Source organism: Oncorhynchus clarkii, chromosome 5 (assembly GCF_045791955.1).
Source record: "Oncorhynchus clarkii lewisi isolate Uvic-CL-2024 chromosome 5, UVic_Ocla_1.0, whole genome shotgun sequence".
Classification (NCBI taxonomy): Eukaryota; Metazoa; Chordata; class Actinopteri; order Salmoniformes; family Salmonidae; genus Oncorhynchus; species Oncorhynchus clarkii.
In genome coordinates, this window is record NC_092151.1 from 20,206,639 (window position 1) to 20,224,138 (window position 17,500).

Consider the following 17,500-nt stretch of genomic DNA (forward strand, 5'->3'; position numbering starts at 1 on the left):
TAAAACAAGGAAAATGTCCCAAGTCCCCATGAGGACAAAGGCTATTTTAGGCTTAGGTTTAGGGTTAGGTTTAGGGTTAGGGTAAGATGTTAGTGGTTGGGTTTAAGATTAGGAGTTAGGTTTAGGGTTAGGGTAACAGTTAAGGGAAAATAGGATTTTTAATGGAAATACATTTAAGTCCCACTTAGGACAGAATAACAAAACATGTGTGTTCAGTGAGTTGACTGAATGTTACTGTCTGCCTGTGTCTCTCTCTCCCTGTGTTGTAACTGAGTTGACTGAATGTTACTGTCTGCCTGTGTCTCTCTCTCCCTGTGTTATACCTGAGTTGACTGAATGTTACTGTCTGCCTGTGTCTCTCTCTCCCTGTGTTGTACCTGAGTTGACTGAATGTTACTGTCTGCCTGTGTCTCTCTCTCCCTGTGTTATACCTGAGTTGACTGAATGTTAGTGTCTGCCTGTTTCTCTCTCTCCCTGTGTTGTAGCTGAGTTGACTGAATGTTAGTGTCTGCCTGTGCCTCTCTCTCCCTGTGTTATACCTGAGTTGACTGAATGTTACTGTCTGCCTGTGTCTCTCTCTCCCTGTGTTGTAGCCGAGTTGACTGAATGTTATTGTCTGCCTGTGTCTCTCTCTCCCTGTGTTGTAGCTGAGTTGACTGAATGTTACTGTCTGCCTCTGTCTCTCTCTCCCTGTGTTGTAGCTGAGTTGACTGAATGTTACTGTCTGCCTGTGTCTCTCTCTCCCTGTGTTGTAGCTGAGTTGACTGAATGTTATTGTCTGCCTGTGTCTCTCTCTCCCTGTGTTGTAGCTGAGTTGACTGGTTGTTACTGTCTGCCTGTGTCTCTCTCTCCCTGTGTTGTACCTGAGTTGACTGAATGTTACTGTCTGCCTGTGTCTCTCTCTCCCTGTGTTGTACCTGAGTTGACTGAATGTTACTGTCTGCCTGTGTCTCTCTCTCCCTGTGTTGTAGCTGAGTTGACTGAATGTTAGTGTCTGACTTGTCTTTCTCTCCCTGTGTTGTAGCTGAGTTGACTGAATGTTACTGTCTGCCTGTGTCTCTCTCTCCCTGTGTTGTAGCTGAGTTGACTGAATGTTACTGTCTGCCTGTGTCTCTCTCTCCCTGTGTTGTAGCTGAGTTGACTGAATGTTACTGTCTGCCTGTGTCTCTCTCTCCCTGTGTTGTAGCTGAGTTGACTGAATGTTACTCTCTGCCTGTGTCTCTCTCTCCCTGTGTTGTAGCTAAGTTGACTGAATTTTACTGTCTGCCTGTGTCTCTCTCTCCCTGTGTTGTAGCTGAGTTGACTGAATGTTACTGTCTGCCTGTGTCTCTCTCTCCCTGTGTTGTAGCTGAGTTCACTGAATTTTACTGTCTGCCTGTGTCTCTCTCTCGCCTGTGTTGTAGCTGAGTTGACTGATTGTTACTGTCTGCCTGTGTCTCTCTCTCTCTGTGTTGTAGCTGAGTTGACGCTGACTGATTGGTACTGTCTGCCTGTGTCTCTCTCTCCCTGTGTTTTAGCTGAGTTGTCTGAATGTTACTGTCTGCCTGTCTCTCTCTCTCCCTGTGTTGTAGCTGAGTTGACTGAATGTTACTGTCTGTCTCTGTCTCTCTCTCCCTGTTTTGTAGCTGAGTTGACTGAATGTTACTGTCTGCCTGTGTCTCTCTCTCCCTGTGTTGTAGCTGAGTTGACTGAATGTTACTGTCTGCCTGTGTCTCTCTCTCCCTGTGTTGTAGCTGAGTTGACTGGTTGTTACTGTCTGCCTGTGTCTCTCTCTCCCTGTGTTGTACCTGAGTTGACTGAATGTTACTGTCTGCCTGTGTCTCTCTCTCCCTGTGTTGTACCTGAGTTGACTGAATGTTACTGTCTGCCTGTGTCTCTCTCTCCCTGTGTTGTAGCTGAGTTGACTGAATGTTAGTGTCTGACTTGTCTTTCTCTCCCTGTGTTGTAGCTGAGTTGACTGAATGTTACTGTCTGCCTGTGTCTCTCTCTCCCTGTGTTGTAGCTGAGTTGACTGAATGTTACTGTCTGCCTGTGTCTCTCTCTCCCTGTGTTGTAGCTGAGTTGACTGAATGTTACTCTCTGCCTGTGTCTCTCTCTCCCTGTGTTGTAGCTAAGTTGACTGAATTTTACTGTCTGCCTGTGTCTCTCTCTCCCTGTGTTGTAGCTGAGTTGACTGAATGTTACTGTCTGCCTGTGTCTCTCTCTCCCTGTGTTGTAGCTGAGTTCACTGAATTTTACTGTCTGCCTGTGTCTCTCTCTCGCCTGTGTTGTAGCTGAGTTGACTGATTGTTACTGTCTGCCTGTGTCTCTCTCTCTCTGTGTTGTAGCTGAGTTGACGCTGACTGATTGGTACTGTCTGCCTGTGTCTCTCTCTCCCTGTGTTTTAGCTGAGTTGACTGAATGTTACTGTCTGCCTGTCTCTCTCTCTCCCTGTGTTGTAGCTGAGTTGACTGAATGTTACTGTCTGTCTCTGTCTCTCTCTCCCTGTTTTGTAGCTGAGTTGACTGAATGTTACTGTCTGCCTGTGTCTCTCTCTCCCTGTGTTGTAGCTGAGTTGACTGAATGTTACTGTCTGCCTGTGTCTCTCTCTCCCTCTGTTGTAGGTTTCTTGACTGAATGTTACTATCTGCCTGTGTCTGTCTCTCCCTCTGTTGTAGCTGAGTTGACTGAATGTTACTGTCTGCCTGTGTCTCTCTCCCTGTGTTGTAGCTGAGTTGACTGAATGTTACTGTCTGCCTGTGTCTCTCTCTCCCTGTGTTGTAGCTGAGTTGACTGAATGTTAGTGTCTGACTTGTCTTTCTCTCCCTGTGTTGTAGCTGAGTTGACTGAATGTTACTGTCTGCCTGTGTCTCTCTCCCTGTCTTGTAGCTGAGTTGACTGAATGTTACTGTCTGCCTGTGTCTCTCTCTCTTCCTGTGTTGTAGCTGAGTTGACTGAATGTTACTGTCTGCCTGTGTCTCTCTCTCCCTCTGTTGTAGGTTTCTTGACTGAATGTTACTATCTGCCTGTGTCTGTCTCTCCCTCTGTTGTAGCTGAGTTGACTGAATGTTACTGTCTGCCTGTGTCTCTCTCCCTGTGTTTTAGCTGAGTTGACTGAATGTTACTGTCTGCCTGTCTCTCTCTCTCCCTGTGTTGTAGCTGAGTTGACTGAATGTTACTGTCTGTCTCTGTCTCTCTCTCCCTGTTTTGTAGCTGAGTTGACTGAATGTTACTGTCTGCCTGTGTCTCTCTCTCCCTGTGTTGTAGCTGAGTTGACTGAATGTTACTGTCTGCCTGTGTCTCTCTCTCCCTGTGTTGTAGCTGAGTTGACTGGTTGTTACTGTCTGCCTGTGTCTCTCTCTCCCTGTGTTGTACCTGAGTTGACTGAATGTTACTGTCTGCCTGTGTCTCTCTCTCCCTGTGTTGTACCTGAGTTGACTGAATGTTACTGTCTGCCTGTGTCTCTCTCTCCCTGTGTTGTAGCTGAGTTGACTGAATGTTAGTGTCTGACTTGTCTTTCTCTCCCTGTGTTGTAGCTGAGTTGACTGAATGTTACTGTCTGCCTGTGTCTCTCTCTCCCTGTGTTGTAGCTGAGTTGACTGAATGTTACTGTCTGCCTGTGTCTCTCTCTCCCTGTGTTGTAGCTGAGTTGACTGAATGTTACTGTCTGCCTGTGTCTCTCTCTCCCTGTGTTGTAGCTGAGTTGACTGAATGTTACTCTCTGCCTGTGTCTCTCTCTCCCTGTGTTGTAGCTAAGTTGACTGAATTTTACTGTCTGCCTGTGTCTCTCTCTCCCTGTGTTGTAGCTGAGTTGACTGAATGTTACTGTCTGCCTGTGTCTCTCTCTCCCTGTGTTGTAGCTGAGTTCACTGAATTTTACTGTCTGCCTGTGTCTCTCTCTCGCCTGTGTTGTAGCTGAGTTGACTGATTGTTACTGTCTGCCTGTGTCTCTCTCTCTCTGTGTTGTAGCTGAGTTGACGCTGACTGATTGGTACTGTCTGCCTGTGTCTCTCTCTCCCTGTGTTTTAGCTGAGTTGACTGAATGTTACTGTCTGCCTGTCTCTCTCTCTCCCTGTGTTGTAGCTGAGTTGACTGAATGTTACTGTCTGTCTCTGTCTCTCTCTCCCTGTTTTGTAGCTGAGTTGACTGAATGTTACTGTCTGCCTGTGTCTCTCTCTCCCTGTGTTGTAGCTGAGTTGACTGAATGTTACTGTCTGCCTGTGTCTCTCTCTCCCTCTGTTGTAGGTTTCTTGACTGAATGTTACTATCTGCCTGTGTCTGTCTCTCCCTCTGTTGTAGCTGAGTTGACTGAATGTTACTGTCTGCCTGTGTCTCTCTCCCTGTGTTGTAGCTGAGTTGACTGAATGTTACTTTCTGCCTGTGTCTCTCTCTCCCTGTGTTGTAGCTGAGTTGACTGAATGTTAGTGTCTGACTTGTCTTTCTCTCCCTGTGTTGTAGCTGAGTTGACTGAATGTTACTGTCTGCCTGTGTCTCTCTCCCTGTCTTGTAGCTGAGTTGACTGAATGTTACTGTCTGCCTGTGTCTCTCTCTCTTCCTGTGTTGTAGCTGAGTTGACTGAATGTTAGTGTCTGCCTGTGTCTCTCTCCCTGTGTTGTAGCTGAGTTGACTGAATGTTACTGTCTGCCTGTGTCTCTCTCTCCCTGTGTTGTAGCTGAGTTGACTGATTGTTACTGTCTGCCTGTGTCTCTCTCTCCCTGTGTTATAGCTGAGTTGACTGAATGTTACTGTCTGCCTTTGTCTCTCCCTGTGTTGTAGCTGAGTTGACGATGACTGATTGGTACTGTCTGCCTGTGTCTCTCTCTCCCTGTGTTTTAGCTGAGTTGACTGAATTTTACTGTCTGCCTGTGTCTCTCTCTCCCTGTGTTGTAGCTGAGTTGACTGAATGTTACTGTCTGCCTATGTCTCTCTCTCCCTGTGTTGTAGCTGAGTTCACTGAATTTTACTGTCTGCCTGTGTCTCTCTCTCGCCTGTGTTGTAGCTGAGTTGACTGATTGTTACTGTCTGCCTGTGTCTCTCTCTCTCTGTGTTGTAGCTGAGTTGACGCTGACTGATTGGTACTGTCTGCCTGTGTCTCTCTCTCCCTGTGTTTTAGCTGAGTTGACTGAATGTTACTGTCTGCCTGTCTCTCTCTCTCCCTGTGTTGTAGCTGAGTTGACTGAATGTTACTGTCTGTCTCTGTCTCTCTCTCCCTGTTTTGTAGCTGAGTTGACTGAATGTTACTGTCTGCCTGTGTCTCTCTCTCCCTGTGTTGTAGCTGAGTTGACTGAATGTTACTGTCTGCCTGTGTCTCTCTCTCCCTCTGTTGTAGGTTTCTTGACTGAATGTTACTATCTGCCTGTGTCTGTCTCTCCCTCTGTTGTAGCTGAGTTGACTGAATGTTACTGTCTGCCTGTGTCTCTCTCCCTGTGTTGTAGCTGAGTTGACTGAATGTTACTGTCTGCCTGTGTCTCTCTCTCCCTGTGTTGTAGCTGAGTTGACTGAATGTTAGTGTCTGACTTGTCTTTCTCTCCCTGTGTTGTAGCTGAGTTGACTGAATGTTACTGTCTGCCTGTGTCTCTCTCCCTGTCTTGTAGCTGAGTTGACTGAATGTTACTGTCTGCCTGTGTCTCTCTCTCTTCCTGTGTTGTAGCTGAGTTGACTGAATGTTACTGTCTGCCTGTGTCTCTCTCTCCCTCTGTTGTAGGTTTCTTGACTGAATGTTACTATCTGCCTGTGTCTGTCTCTCCCTCTGTTGTAGCTGAGTTGACTGAATGTTACTGTCTGCCTGTGTCTCTCTCCCTGTGTTTTAGCTGAGTTGACTGAATGTTACTGTCTGCCTGTCTCTCTCTCTCCCTGTGTTGTAGCTGAGTTGACTGAATGTTACTGTCTGTCTCTGTCTCTCTCTCCCTGTTTTGTAGCTGAGTTGACTGAATGTTACTGTCTGCCTGTGTCTCTCTCTCCCTGTGTTGTAGCTGAGTTGACTGAATGTTACTGTCTGCCTGTGTCTCTCTCTCCCTGTGTTGTAGCTGAGTTGACTGGTTGTTACTGTCTGCCTGTGTCTCTCTCTCCCTGTGTTGTACCTGAGTTGACTGAATGTTACTGTCTGCCTGTGTCTCTCTCTCCCTGTGTTGTACCTGAGTTGACTGAATGTTACTGTCTGCCTGTGTCTCTCTCTCCCTGTGTTGTAGCTGAGTTGACTGAATGTTAGTGTCTGACTTGTCTTTCTCTCCCTGTGTTGTAGCTGAGTTGACTGAATGTTACTGTCTGCCTGTGTCTCTCTCTCCCTGTGTTGTAGCTGAGTTGACTGAATGTTACTGTCTGCCTGTGTCTCTCTCTCCCTGTGTTGTAGCTGAGTTGACTGAATGTTACTGTCTGCCTGTGTCTCTCTCTCCCTGTGTTGTAGCTGAGTTGACTGAATGTTACTCTCTGCCTGTGTCTCTCTCTCCCTGTGTTGTAGCTAAGTTGACTGAATTTTACTGTCTGCCTGTGTCTCTCTCTCCCTGTGTTGTAGCTGAGTTGACTGAATGTTACTGTCTGCCTGTGTCTCTCTCTCCCTGTGTTGTAGCTGAGTTCACTGAATTTTACTGTCTGCCTGTGTCTCTCTCTCGCCTGTGTTGTAGCTGAGTTGACTGATTGTTACTGTCTGCCTGTGTCTCTCTCTCTCTGTGTTGTAGCTGAGTTGACGCTGACTGATTGGTACTGTCTGCCTGTGTCTCTCTCTCCCTGTGTTTTAGCTGAGTTGACTGAATGTTACTGTCTGCCTGTCTCTCTCTCTCCCTGTGTTGTAGCTGAGTTGACTGAATGTTACTGTCTGTCTCTGTCTCTCTCTCCCTGTTTTGTAGCTGAGTTGACTGAATGTTACTGTCTGCCTGTGTCTCTCTCTCCCTGTGTTGTAGCTGAGTTGACTGAATGTTACTGTCTGCCTGTGTCTCTCTCTCCCTCTGTTGTAGGTTTCTTGACTGAATGTTACTATCTGCCTGTGTCTGTCTCTCCCTCTGTTGTAGCTGAGTTGACTGAATGTTACTGTCTGCCTGTGTCTCTCTCCCTGTGTTGTAGCTGAGTTGACTGAATGTTACTTTCTGCCTGTGTCTCTCTCTCCCTGTGTTGTAGCTGAGTTGACTGAATGTTAGTGTCTGACTTGTCTTTCTCTCCCTGTGTTGTAGCTGAGTTGACTGAATGTTACTGTCTGCCTGTGTCTCTCTCCCTGTCTTGTAGCTGAGTTGACTGAATGTTACTGTCTGCCTGTGTCTCTCTCTCTTCCTGTGTTGTAGCTGAGTTGACTGAATGTTAGTGTCTGCCTGTGTCTCTCTCCCTGTGTTGTAGCTGAGTTGACTGAATGTTACTGTCTGCCTGTGTCTCTCTCTCCCTGTGTTGTAGCTGAGTTGACTGATTGTTACTGTCTGCCTGTGTCTCTCTCTCCCTGTGTTATAGCTGAGTTGACTGAATGTTACTGTCTGCCTTTGTCTCTCCCTGTGTTGTAGCTGAGTTGACGATGACTGATTGGTACTGTCTGCCTGTGTCTCTCTCTCCCTGTGTTTTAGCTGAGTTGACTGAATGTTACTGTCTGCCTGTGTCTCTCTCTCCCTGTGTTGTAGCTGAGTTGCCTGAATGTTAGTGTCTGACTTGTCTCTCTCTCCCTGTGTTGTAGCTGAGTTGACTGAATGTTACTGTCTTACTGTGTCTCTCTCTCCCTGTGTTGTAGCTGAGTTGACTGAATGTTACTGTCTGTCTGTGTCTCTCTCTCCCTGTGTTGTAGCTGAGTTGACTGAATGTTAGTGTCTGACTTGTCTCTCTCTCCCTGTGTTGTAGGTGAGTTGACTGAATGTTGGTGTCTGACTTGTCTCTCTCTCCCTGTGTTGTAGCTGAGTTGACTGAATGTTACTGTCTGCCTGTGTCTCTCTCTCCCTGTGTTGTAGCTGAGTTGACTGAATGTTACTGTCTGCCTGTGTCTCTCTCTCCCTGTGTTGTAGCTGAGTTGACTGAATGTTACTCTCTGCCTGTGTCTCTCTCTCCCTGTGTTGTAGCTAAGTTGACTGAATTTTACTGTCTGCCTGTGTCTCTCTCTCCCTGTGTTGTAGCTGAGTTGACTGAATGTTACTGTCTGCCTGTGTCTCTCTCTCCCTGTGTTGTAGCTGAGTTCACTGAATTTTACTGTCTGCCTGTGTCTCTCTCTCGCCTGTGTTGTAGCTGAGTTGACTGATTGTTACTGTCTGCCTGTGTCTCTCTCTCTCTGTGTTGTAGCTGAGTTGACGCTGACTGATTGGTACTGTCTGCCTGTGTCTCTCTCTCCCTGTGTTGTAGCTGAGTTTACTGAATGTTACTGTCTGTCTCTGTCTCTCTCTCCCTGTTTTGTAGCTGAGTTGACTGAATGTTACTGTCTGCCTGTGTCTCTCTCCCTGTGTTGTAGCTGAGTTGACTGAATGTTACTGTCTGCCTGTGTCTCTCTCTCCCTGTGTTGTAGCTGAGTTGACTGATTGTTACTGTCTGCCTGTGTCTCTCTCTCCCTGTGTTATAGCTGAGTTGACTGAATGTTACTGTCTGCCTTTGTCTCTCCCTGTGTTGTAGCTGAGTTGACGATGACTGATTGGTACTGTCTGCCTGTGTCTCTCTCTCCCTGTGTTTTAGCTGAGTTGACTGAATGTTACTGTCTGCCTGCGTCTCTCTCTCCCTGTGTTGTAGCTGAGTTGCCTGAATGTTAGTGTCTGACTTGTCTCTCTCTCCCTGTGTTGTAGCTGAGTTGACTGAATGTTACTGTCTTACTGTGTCTCTCTCTCCCTGTGTTGTAGCTGAGTTGACTGAATGTTACTGTCTGTCTGTGTCTCTCTCTCCCTGTGTTGTAGCTGAGTTGACTGAATGTTAGTGTCTGACTTGTCTCTCTCTCCCTGTGTTGTAGGTGAGTTGACTGAATGTTGGTGTCTGACTTGTCTCTCTCTCCCTGTGTTGTAGCTGAGTTGACTGAATGTTACTGTCTGCCTGTGTCTCTCTCTCCCTGTGTTGTAGCTGAGTTGACTGAATGTTACTGTCTGCCTGTGTCTCTCTCTCCCTGTGTTGTAGCTGAGTTGACTGAATGTTACTCTCTGCCTGTGTCTCTCTCTCCCTGTGTTGTAGCTAAGTTGACTGAATTTTACTGTCTGCCTGTGTCTCTCTCTCCCTGTGTTGTAGCTGAGTTGACTGAATGTTACTGTCTGCCTGTGTCTCTCTCTCCCTGTGTTGTAGCTGAGTTCACTGAATTTTACTGTCTGCCTGTGTCTCTCTCTCGCCTGTGTTGTAGCTGAGTTGACTGATTGTTACTGTCTGCCTGTGTCTCTCTCTCTCTGTGTTGTAGCTGAGTTGACGCTGACTGATTGGTACTGTCTGCCTGTGTCTCTCTCTCCCTGTGTTGTAGCTGAGTTTACTGAATGTTACTGTCTGTCTCTGTCTCTCTCTCCCTGTTTTGTAGCTGAGTTGACTGAATGTTACTGTCTGCCTGTGTCTCTCTCTCCCTGTGTTGTAGCTGAGTTGACTGAATGTTACTGTCTGCCTGTGTCTCTCTCTCCCTCTGTTGTAGGTTTCTTGACTGAATGTTACTATCTGCCTGTGTCTGTCTCTCCCTCTGTTGTAGCTGAGTTGACTGAATGTTACTGTCTGCCTGTGTCTCTCTCCCTGTGTTGTAGCTGAGTTGACTGAATGTTACTGTCTGCCTGTGTCTCTCTCTCCCTGTGTTGTAGCTGAGTTGACTGAATGTTAGTGTCTGACTTGTCTTTCTCTCCCTGTGTTGTAGCTGAGTTGACTGAATGTTACTGTCTGCCTGTGTCTCTCTCCCTGTCTTGTAGCTGAGTTGACTGAATGTTACTGTCTGCCTGTGTCTCTCTCTCCCTGTGTTGTAGCTGAGTTGACTGATTGTTACTGTCTGCCTGTGTCTCTCTCTCCCTGTGTTATAGCTGAGTTGACTGAATGTTACTGTCTGCCTGTGTCTCTCTCTCCCTGTGTTGTAGCTGAGTTGACGATGACTGATTGGTACTGTCTGCCTGTGTCTCTCTCTCCCTGTGTTTTAGCTGAGTTGACTGAATGTTACTGTCTGCCTGTGTCTCTCTCTCCCTGTGTTGTAGCTGAGTTGCCTGAATGTTAGTGTCTGACTTGTCTCTCTCTCCCTGTGTTGTAGCTGAGTTGACTGAATGTTACTGTCTTACTGTGTCTCTCTCTCCCTGTGTTGTAGCTGAGTTGACTGATTGTTACTGTCTGCCTGTGTCTCTCTCTCCCTGTGTTGTAGCTGAGTTGACGATGACTGATTGGTACTGTCTGCCTGTGTCTCTCTCTCCCTGTGTTGTACCTGAGTTGACTGAATGTTACTGTCTGCCTGTGTCTCTCTCCCTGTGTTGTAGCTGAGTTGACTGAATGTTACTGTCTGCCTGTGTCTCTCTCTCCCTGTGTTGTAGCTGAGTTGACTGAATGTTACTGTCTGCCTGTGTCTGTCTCTCCCTGTGTTGTAGCTGAGTTGACTGAATGTTACTGTCTGCCTGTGTCTCTCTCTCCCTGTGTTGTAGCTGAGTTGAATGAATGTTACTGTCTGCCTGTGTCTCTCTCTCCCTGTGTTGTAGCTGAGTTGACTGAATGTTACTGTCTGCCTGTGTCTTTCTCTCCCTGTGTTGTAGCTGAGTTGACTGAATGTTACTGTCTGCCTGTGTCTTTCTCTCCCTGTGTTGTAGCTGAGTTGATTGAATGTTACTGTCTGCCTGTGTCTCTCTCCCTGTGTTGTAGCTGAGTTGACTGAATGTTACTATCTGTCTGTGTCTCTCTCTCCCTGTGTTGTAGCTGAGTTGACTGAATGTTAGTGTCTGACTTGTCTCTCTCTCCCTGTGTTGTAGGTGAGTTGACTGAATGTTGGTGTCTGACTTGTCTCTCTCTCCCTGTGTTGTAGCTGAGTTGACTGAATGTTACTGTCTGCCTGTGTCTCTCTCCCTGTGTTGTAGCTTAGTTGACTGAATGTTACTGTCTGCCTGTGTCTCTCTCTCCCTGTGTTGTACCTGAGTTGACTGAATGTTACTGTCTGCCTGTGTCTCTCTCTCCCTGTGTTGTAGCTGAGTTGACTGAATGTTACTGTCTGCCTGTGTCTCTCTCTCCCTGTGTTGTACCTGAGTTGACTGAATGTTACTGTCTGACTTGTCTTTCTCTCCCTGTGTTCTAGGTGAGTTGACTGAATGTTATTGTCTGCCTGTGTCTTTCTCTCCCTGTGTTGTAGGTGAGTTGACTGAATGTTAGTGTCTGACTTGTCTTTCTCTCCCTGTGTTCTAGGTGAGTTGACTGAATGTTAATGTCTGACTTGTCTTTCTCTCCCTGTGTTGTAGGTGAGTTGACTGAATGTTAGTGTCTGACTTGTCTTTCTCTCCCTGTGTTCTAGGTGAGTTGACTGAATGTTAGTGTCTGACTTGTCTGTCTCTCCCTGTGTTGTAGGTGAGTTTATCAAGGCGTTGTATGAGTCAGATGAGAACTGTGAGGTGGACCCGTCCAAGTGTTCGTCCAATGACCTGCAGGAGCACCAGAGCAACCTGAAGATGTGCTGTGAGCTGGCCTTCTGCAAGATCATCAACTCCTACTGGTAACTTCTGGGACACCACCCACAATGCATTACCAACTAAATGTCTTGTTACCATGTGTTTATAAATATGGCCATTGGTGGACATTCCGCCAATGCTTTCAGCGCTTACTGTTAGCTGTTCTATAGTTGCTATGCAGGACCTAAATTCACCTGTTCAAACAGCAATAAAGTATAGCTCTCTGTAGCTCTCTGTAGCTCTCTGTAGCTCTCTGTAGCTCTCTGTAGCTCTCTGTAATATGAGAGTGAAAGTGTACCTACCTCCATATTGCCGTTAACACCTCTTTTCCCTCCTCCCGCAGTGTGTTTCCACGGGAACTCAAGGAGGTGTTTGCATCGTGGCGACAGGAGTGCAGTAGCCGGGGGCGACCGGACATCAGCGAGCGTCTGATCAGCGCGTCTCTGTTCCTGCGTTTCCTGTGTCCGGCCGTTATGTCCCCGTCGCTTTTCAACCTGATGCAGGAATACCCTGATGACCGCACCGCACGCACACTCACACTCATCGCCAAGGTCACGCAGAACCTGGCCAACTTCGCCAAGTGAGTGTGTGTGTGGGTTTATGGAGTGTGTGTATTGGTGTTGAGTTCGTGTGTGTGTTTGAGAGAGAGTATGTGTTCTATATACTCAACCTATCTCTCCCCCCCTATCTCTCTTGCGCTCTCTTGCGCTCTCTCTCTCTCTCTCTCTCTCTCTCTCTCTCCCTCCCTCCCTCCTCCCTCCCTCCCACCCTCCCTCCCTCCCTCCCTCCCTCTCTATCTATCTCTCCCTCCCCTCCCCTCCCACCCCTCCCTCCCTCCATCTCTCCCAGGTTTGGCAGTAAGGAGGAGTACATGTCCTTTATGAACCAGTTCCTGGAACATGAGTGGACCAACATGCAGCGCTTCCTGCTGGAGATCTCTAACCCAGAGACCATCTCTAACACTGCAGGGTTCGAAGGTTACATAGACCTGGGACGGGAGCTGTCCACCCTGCACAACCTGCTGTCAGAGGTCGTCTCTACCATGGACCAGGTAGAGCTGACCAGGCAATGACAACTAATACAATGGACATAGTAGTAGTCACATGAAATATACAGCATACTGTATAGGGACAGGAGCTTTTTCCAAGACTCCAGGTCCCAAGTTTATCCTGACTATGTTAACTGATTAGGAACAACTCCAGGTCCCTAGTTGTAACCTCTATAACTAGCCTGGAGTTTTCCCCAGGTCATAAAGTCAGGACTAAATACATAATAATATTATCAGCACAGCCCTTCTGCATTTAGTAATGTACTGCGAGCAGTAGCATGTTAACCTAACTAGATTCATTCATGTGTACAGCACGCTATTGCTTATATAATACAACGACTGCTGTGAGACTGAGTGCTCTATTGGAATGCTCTGAGGGCCTGGGAGGACATAGATATACAACACTATGTTTATGTGGGAGGCATCCAAATGGATTTGTAGGGACACCTAGTGCATTAGCCATGGTTCCGCATGGAGAGCCATCCCAGCGTGTTAATTACTAGGTATATTGGGGGCAAAGCCCATAGACTCTGTGTGCTGCATCCCATCCTCACTGAGGACAGCACTCCCGTCCGTCTCCAACCAAAATAAAGCCCGTAGACTCTGTGTGCTGCATCCCATCCTCACTGAGGACAGCACTCCCGTCCGTCTCCAACCAAAATAAAGCCCATAGACTCTGTGTGCTGCATCCATCCTCACTGAGAACAGCACTCCCGTCCATCTCCAACCAAAATAAAGCCCATAGACTCTGTGTGCTGCATCCCATCCTCACTGAGGACAGCACTCCCGTCCGTCTCCAACCAAAATAAAGCCCATAGACTCTGTGTGCTGCATCCATCCTCACTGAGGACAGCACTCCCGTCCGTCTCCAACCAAAATAAAGCCCATAGACTCTGTGTGCTGCATCCCATCCTCACTGAGGACAGCACTCCCGTCCGTCTCCAACCAAAATAAAGCCCATAGACTCTGTGTGCTGCATCCCATCCTCACTGAGGACAGCACTCCCGTCCGTCTCCAACCAAAATAAAGCCCATAGACTCTATGTGCTGCATCCCATCCTCACTGAGGACAGCACTCCCGTCCATCTCCAACCAAAATAAAGTCCTTCAAGGCTCTGAGGCCGGCCTGTTTCATTATTCAGACTGAAGGACATAATCAGAGGGAGATTAGCTCTCTGTAATGGGAAAAATAATACCCCAGCCAGGCTCACTGTCTGATACAGGCACAGGGAGGTCTCTACTGATATCCAAGGTTTAAGTCAGTGCATGTAAAAGTTACAAAATTGCCACATGAATGCTTAAATGGGTTCAAACAGTGGAGTAGAAAACTGTGAAGGATGCCATGAATACACAGCTTAACAGTGAACCCAAGTAGGAGGAAGTTTGCCCCAAACAAGGCCAGTCTTGCATCTCCCATACTGCCCCGCCCTAATGAGTTATTAGGTTTGGAAAGGATTAAAGCTGATCCTAGACCTGTGTCCAAAGGCCTCAACTTCTACACAGAGCTACCATGACCACTGACCCCATCTCTGACCTTGAACCCCACTTTAACCCTCAGAGCTCCGCCTCCAAGCTAGGCCCCCTACCCAGGATCCTCCGGGATGTGAACACAGCGCTGAACAACCCGTCCAGCATGACCATGAGCATGACCGCTCCGTCCTCCTCTGACCGTATGGGGTCACCGCCCAATGTCGGGGCAGGCTGCAGCATCTCCACCGGCCTACAGAAGATGGTCATCGACAATGACCTTTCAGGGTAAGGACAGGGTTTGGGATAAAAGAAAGGGAATGAGGGTGGGGTAAGGGTTAAGGAGAACAAGAACAGATAAGGCTAGGGGTATGGGTAAGGACAGGGTTTGGGATAAAAGAAAGGGAATGAGGGTGGGGTAAGGGTTAAGGAGAACAAGAACAGATAAGGCTAGGGGTATGGATAAGGACAGGGTAAGGGTTTAGGAGAACAAGAACAGATAAGGCTAGGGGTATGGATAAGGACAGGGTAAGGGTTTAGGAGAACAAGAACAGATAAAGCTAGGGGTATGGGTAAGGACAGGGTAAGGGTTAAGGAGAACAAGAACAGATAAAGCTAGGGGTATGGATAAGGACAGGGTAAGGGTTTAGGAGAACAAGAACAGATAAAGCTAGGGGTATGGGTAAGGACAGGGTAAGGGTTTAGGAGAACAAGAACAGATAAGGCTAGGGGTATGGATAAGGACAGGGTAAGGGTTAAGGAGAACAAGAACAGATAAGGCTAGGGGTATGGGTAAGGACAGGGTAAGGGTTTAGGAGAACTAGAACAGATAAGGCTAGGGGTATGGATAAGGACAGGGTAAGGGTTTAGGAGAACAAGAACAGATAAAGCTAGGGGTATGGGTAAGGACAGGGTAAGGGTTAAGGAGAACAAGAACAGATAAGGCTAGGGGTATGGATAAGGACAGGGTAAGGGTTTAGGAGAACAAGAACAGATAAGGCTAGGGGTATGGATAAGGACAGGGTAAGGGTTTAGGAGAACAAGAACAGATAAAGCTAGGGGTATGGGTAAGGACAGGGTAAGGGTTAAGGAGAACAAGAACAGATAAAGCTAGGGGTATGGATAAGGACAGGGTAAGGGTTTAGGAGAACAAGAACAGATAAAGCTAGGGGTATGGGTAAGGACAGGGTAAGGGTTTAGGAGAACAAGAACAGATAAGGCTAGGGGTATGGATAAGGACAGGGTAAGGGTTAAGGAGAACAAGAACAGATAAGGCTAGGGGTATGGGTAAGGACAGGGTAAGGGTTTAGGAGAACTAGAACAGATAAGGCTAGGGGTATGGATAAGGACAGGGTAAGGGTTTAGGAGAACAAGAACAGATAAAGCTAGGGGTATGGGTAAGGACAGGGTAAGGGTTTAGGAGAACAAGAACAGATAAGGCTAGGGGTATGGATAAGGACAGGGTAAGGGTTAAGAAGAACACAAACAGATAAAGCTAGGGGTATGGATAAGGACAGGGTAAGGGTTTAGGAGAACAAGAACAGATAAGGCTAGGGGTATGGATAAGGACAGGGTAAGGGTTAAGGAGAACAAGAAAAGATAAAGCTAGGGGTATGGACAAGGACAGGGTAAGGGTTAAGGAGAACAAGAACAGATAAGGCTAGGGGTATGGATAAGGACAGGGTAAGGGTTTAGGAGAACAAGAACAGATAAAGCTAGGGGTATGGGTAAGGACAGGGTAAGGGTTTAGGAGAACAAGAACAGATAAGGCTAGGGGTATGGATAAGGACAGGGTAAGGGTTTAGGAGAACAAGAACAGATAAGGCTAGGGGTATGGATAAGGACAGGGTAAGGGTTTAGGAGAACAAGAACAGATAAGGCTAGGGGTATGGATAAGGACAGGGTAAGGGTTTAGGAGAACAAGAACAGATAAGGCTAGGGGTATGGGTAAGGACAGGGTAAGGGTTTAGGAGAACAAGAACAGATAAGGCTAGGGGTATGGGTAAGGACAGGGTAAGGGTTTAGGAGAACAAGAACAGATAAAGCTAGGGGTATGGGTAAAGACAGGGTAAGGGTTTAGGAGAACAAGAACAGATAAGGCTAGGGGTATGGATAAGGACAGGGTAAGGGTTTAGGAGAACAAGAACAGATAAGGCTAGGGGTATGGGTAAGGACAGGGTAAGGGTTTAGGAGAACAAGAACAGATAAAGCTAGGGGTATGGATAAGGACAGGGTAAGGGTTAAGGAGAACAAGAACAGATAAAGCTAGGGGTATGGATAAGGACAGGGTAAGGGTTAAGGAGAACAAGAACAGATAAAGCTAGGGGTATGGGTAAGGACAGGGTAAGGGTTTAGGAGAACAAGAACAGATAAAGCTAGGGGTATGGACAAGGACAGGGTAAGGGTTTAGGAGAACAAGAACAGATAAAGCTAGGGGTATGGACAAGGACAGGGTAAGGGTTAGGAAGAACAAAAAGGAAAGGGTATAGGTAAGCATGGTTAAGGGGGTTTTCTCGTTTGGGCAAAAGTCCGTCCACCATCCTCTCTCCTCTGTGACCCAGAAAGCGATAAGTGGTTGAGTGGTCAAGGAGTGTTTCGGTTCATTAGTAGGCAAACGGAAGACGGTCCTCCCCTCCTCTATAGCCTCCTTTTGGCGAGGAAGTACAAGTGTTTTGATACCTGCCACACTCTCTTTGAATCAGCTTTATATTTTTGAGGAGAAAACCATGCACACGTTTCAGAAAACCATATGATACTTGTGATTTTATCTATAAATGTCTGGCACAACGAAGTTGTTCCTATCACTTTACACTTTTCTTTGGGGATCCACTTCTGTGAACGTCATTTGCCTGAAGAAGGGTCTCATTTTATACAGGCGCATTTTCATCCACGTTCCCTATCCTCACCGCCTCTCCTCGATTACCTTTGACCTTTTTCAAAAGTAGGCGAGAGAGGACAGAGGAGGGAAGACGCAGGAGTTGAGCAAATCCAATTGACGAGCCCACTTTATCAGGCCACGCTAATGTGCCCCTTCTTCCCCTTCTCATCAGGCTGGCAGTGAACCTGCAACCCCAGTCAGATTTATGGAGGCTGGAGTGAACGAGTCTAGCATTCTAGCAGTCCTTCCTAATTACACCACATTCACAGAGAGAGGGAGAGAGGGAGTGAGGGAGGGAGAGAGAGAGAGAGAGCTGTGTTGGTAGAAAATAGTGGTTTAGGGAGAGAGAGAGTATTAACGAGAGAGAATATTAACGAGAGAGAGAGAGAGAGAGAGAGAGAGAGAGAGAGAGAGCAGGGTTGGTAGAAAATAGAGGTTTAGGGAGAGAGAGAGTATTAACGAGAGAGAATATTAACAAGAGAGAGAGAGAGAGAGAGAGAGAGAGAGATTATGGGAACATAAATTGTGTCTGTCAAGGTAATTGCCAGACAATAAAGCTGTAGACTTGGTGGTGAAGGAGAGAAGGGAGGATGAGTGC

General features: G+C 47.2%; 1 protein-coding gene across 6 annotated transcripts in view; it reads left to right on the forward strand.

The window, feature by feature from the left end:
• The window catches only part of LOC139408492 (disabled homolog 2-interacting protein-like), a 342,336-nt gene that overhangs the window by 306,892 nt on the left and 17,944 nt on the right, over window positions 1-17,500 (forward strand). For all 6 annotated transcript variants that reach the window (XM_071152454.1, XM_071152456.1, XM_071152457.1 and 3 more), the window contains 4 exons: window positions 11,410-11,554; window positions 11,854-12,090; window positions 12,360-12,561; window positions 14,116-14,312. In XM_071152454.1, the coding sequence (XP_071008555.1) occupies window positions 11,410-11,554; window positions 11,854-12,090; window positions 12,360-12,561; window positions 14,116-14,312 (781 nt within the window). The remainder of the gene's footprint in view (window positions 1-11,409; window positions 11,555-11,853; window positions 12,091-12,359; window positions 12,562-14,115; window positions 14,313-17,500) is intronic.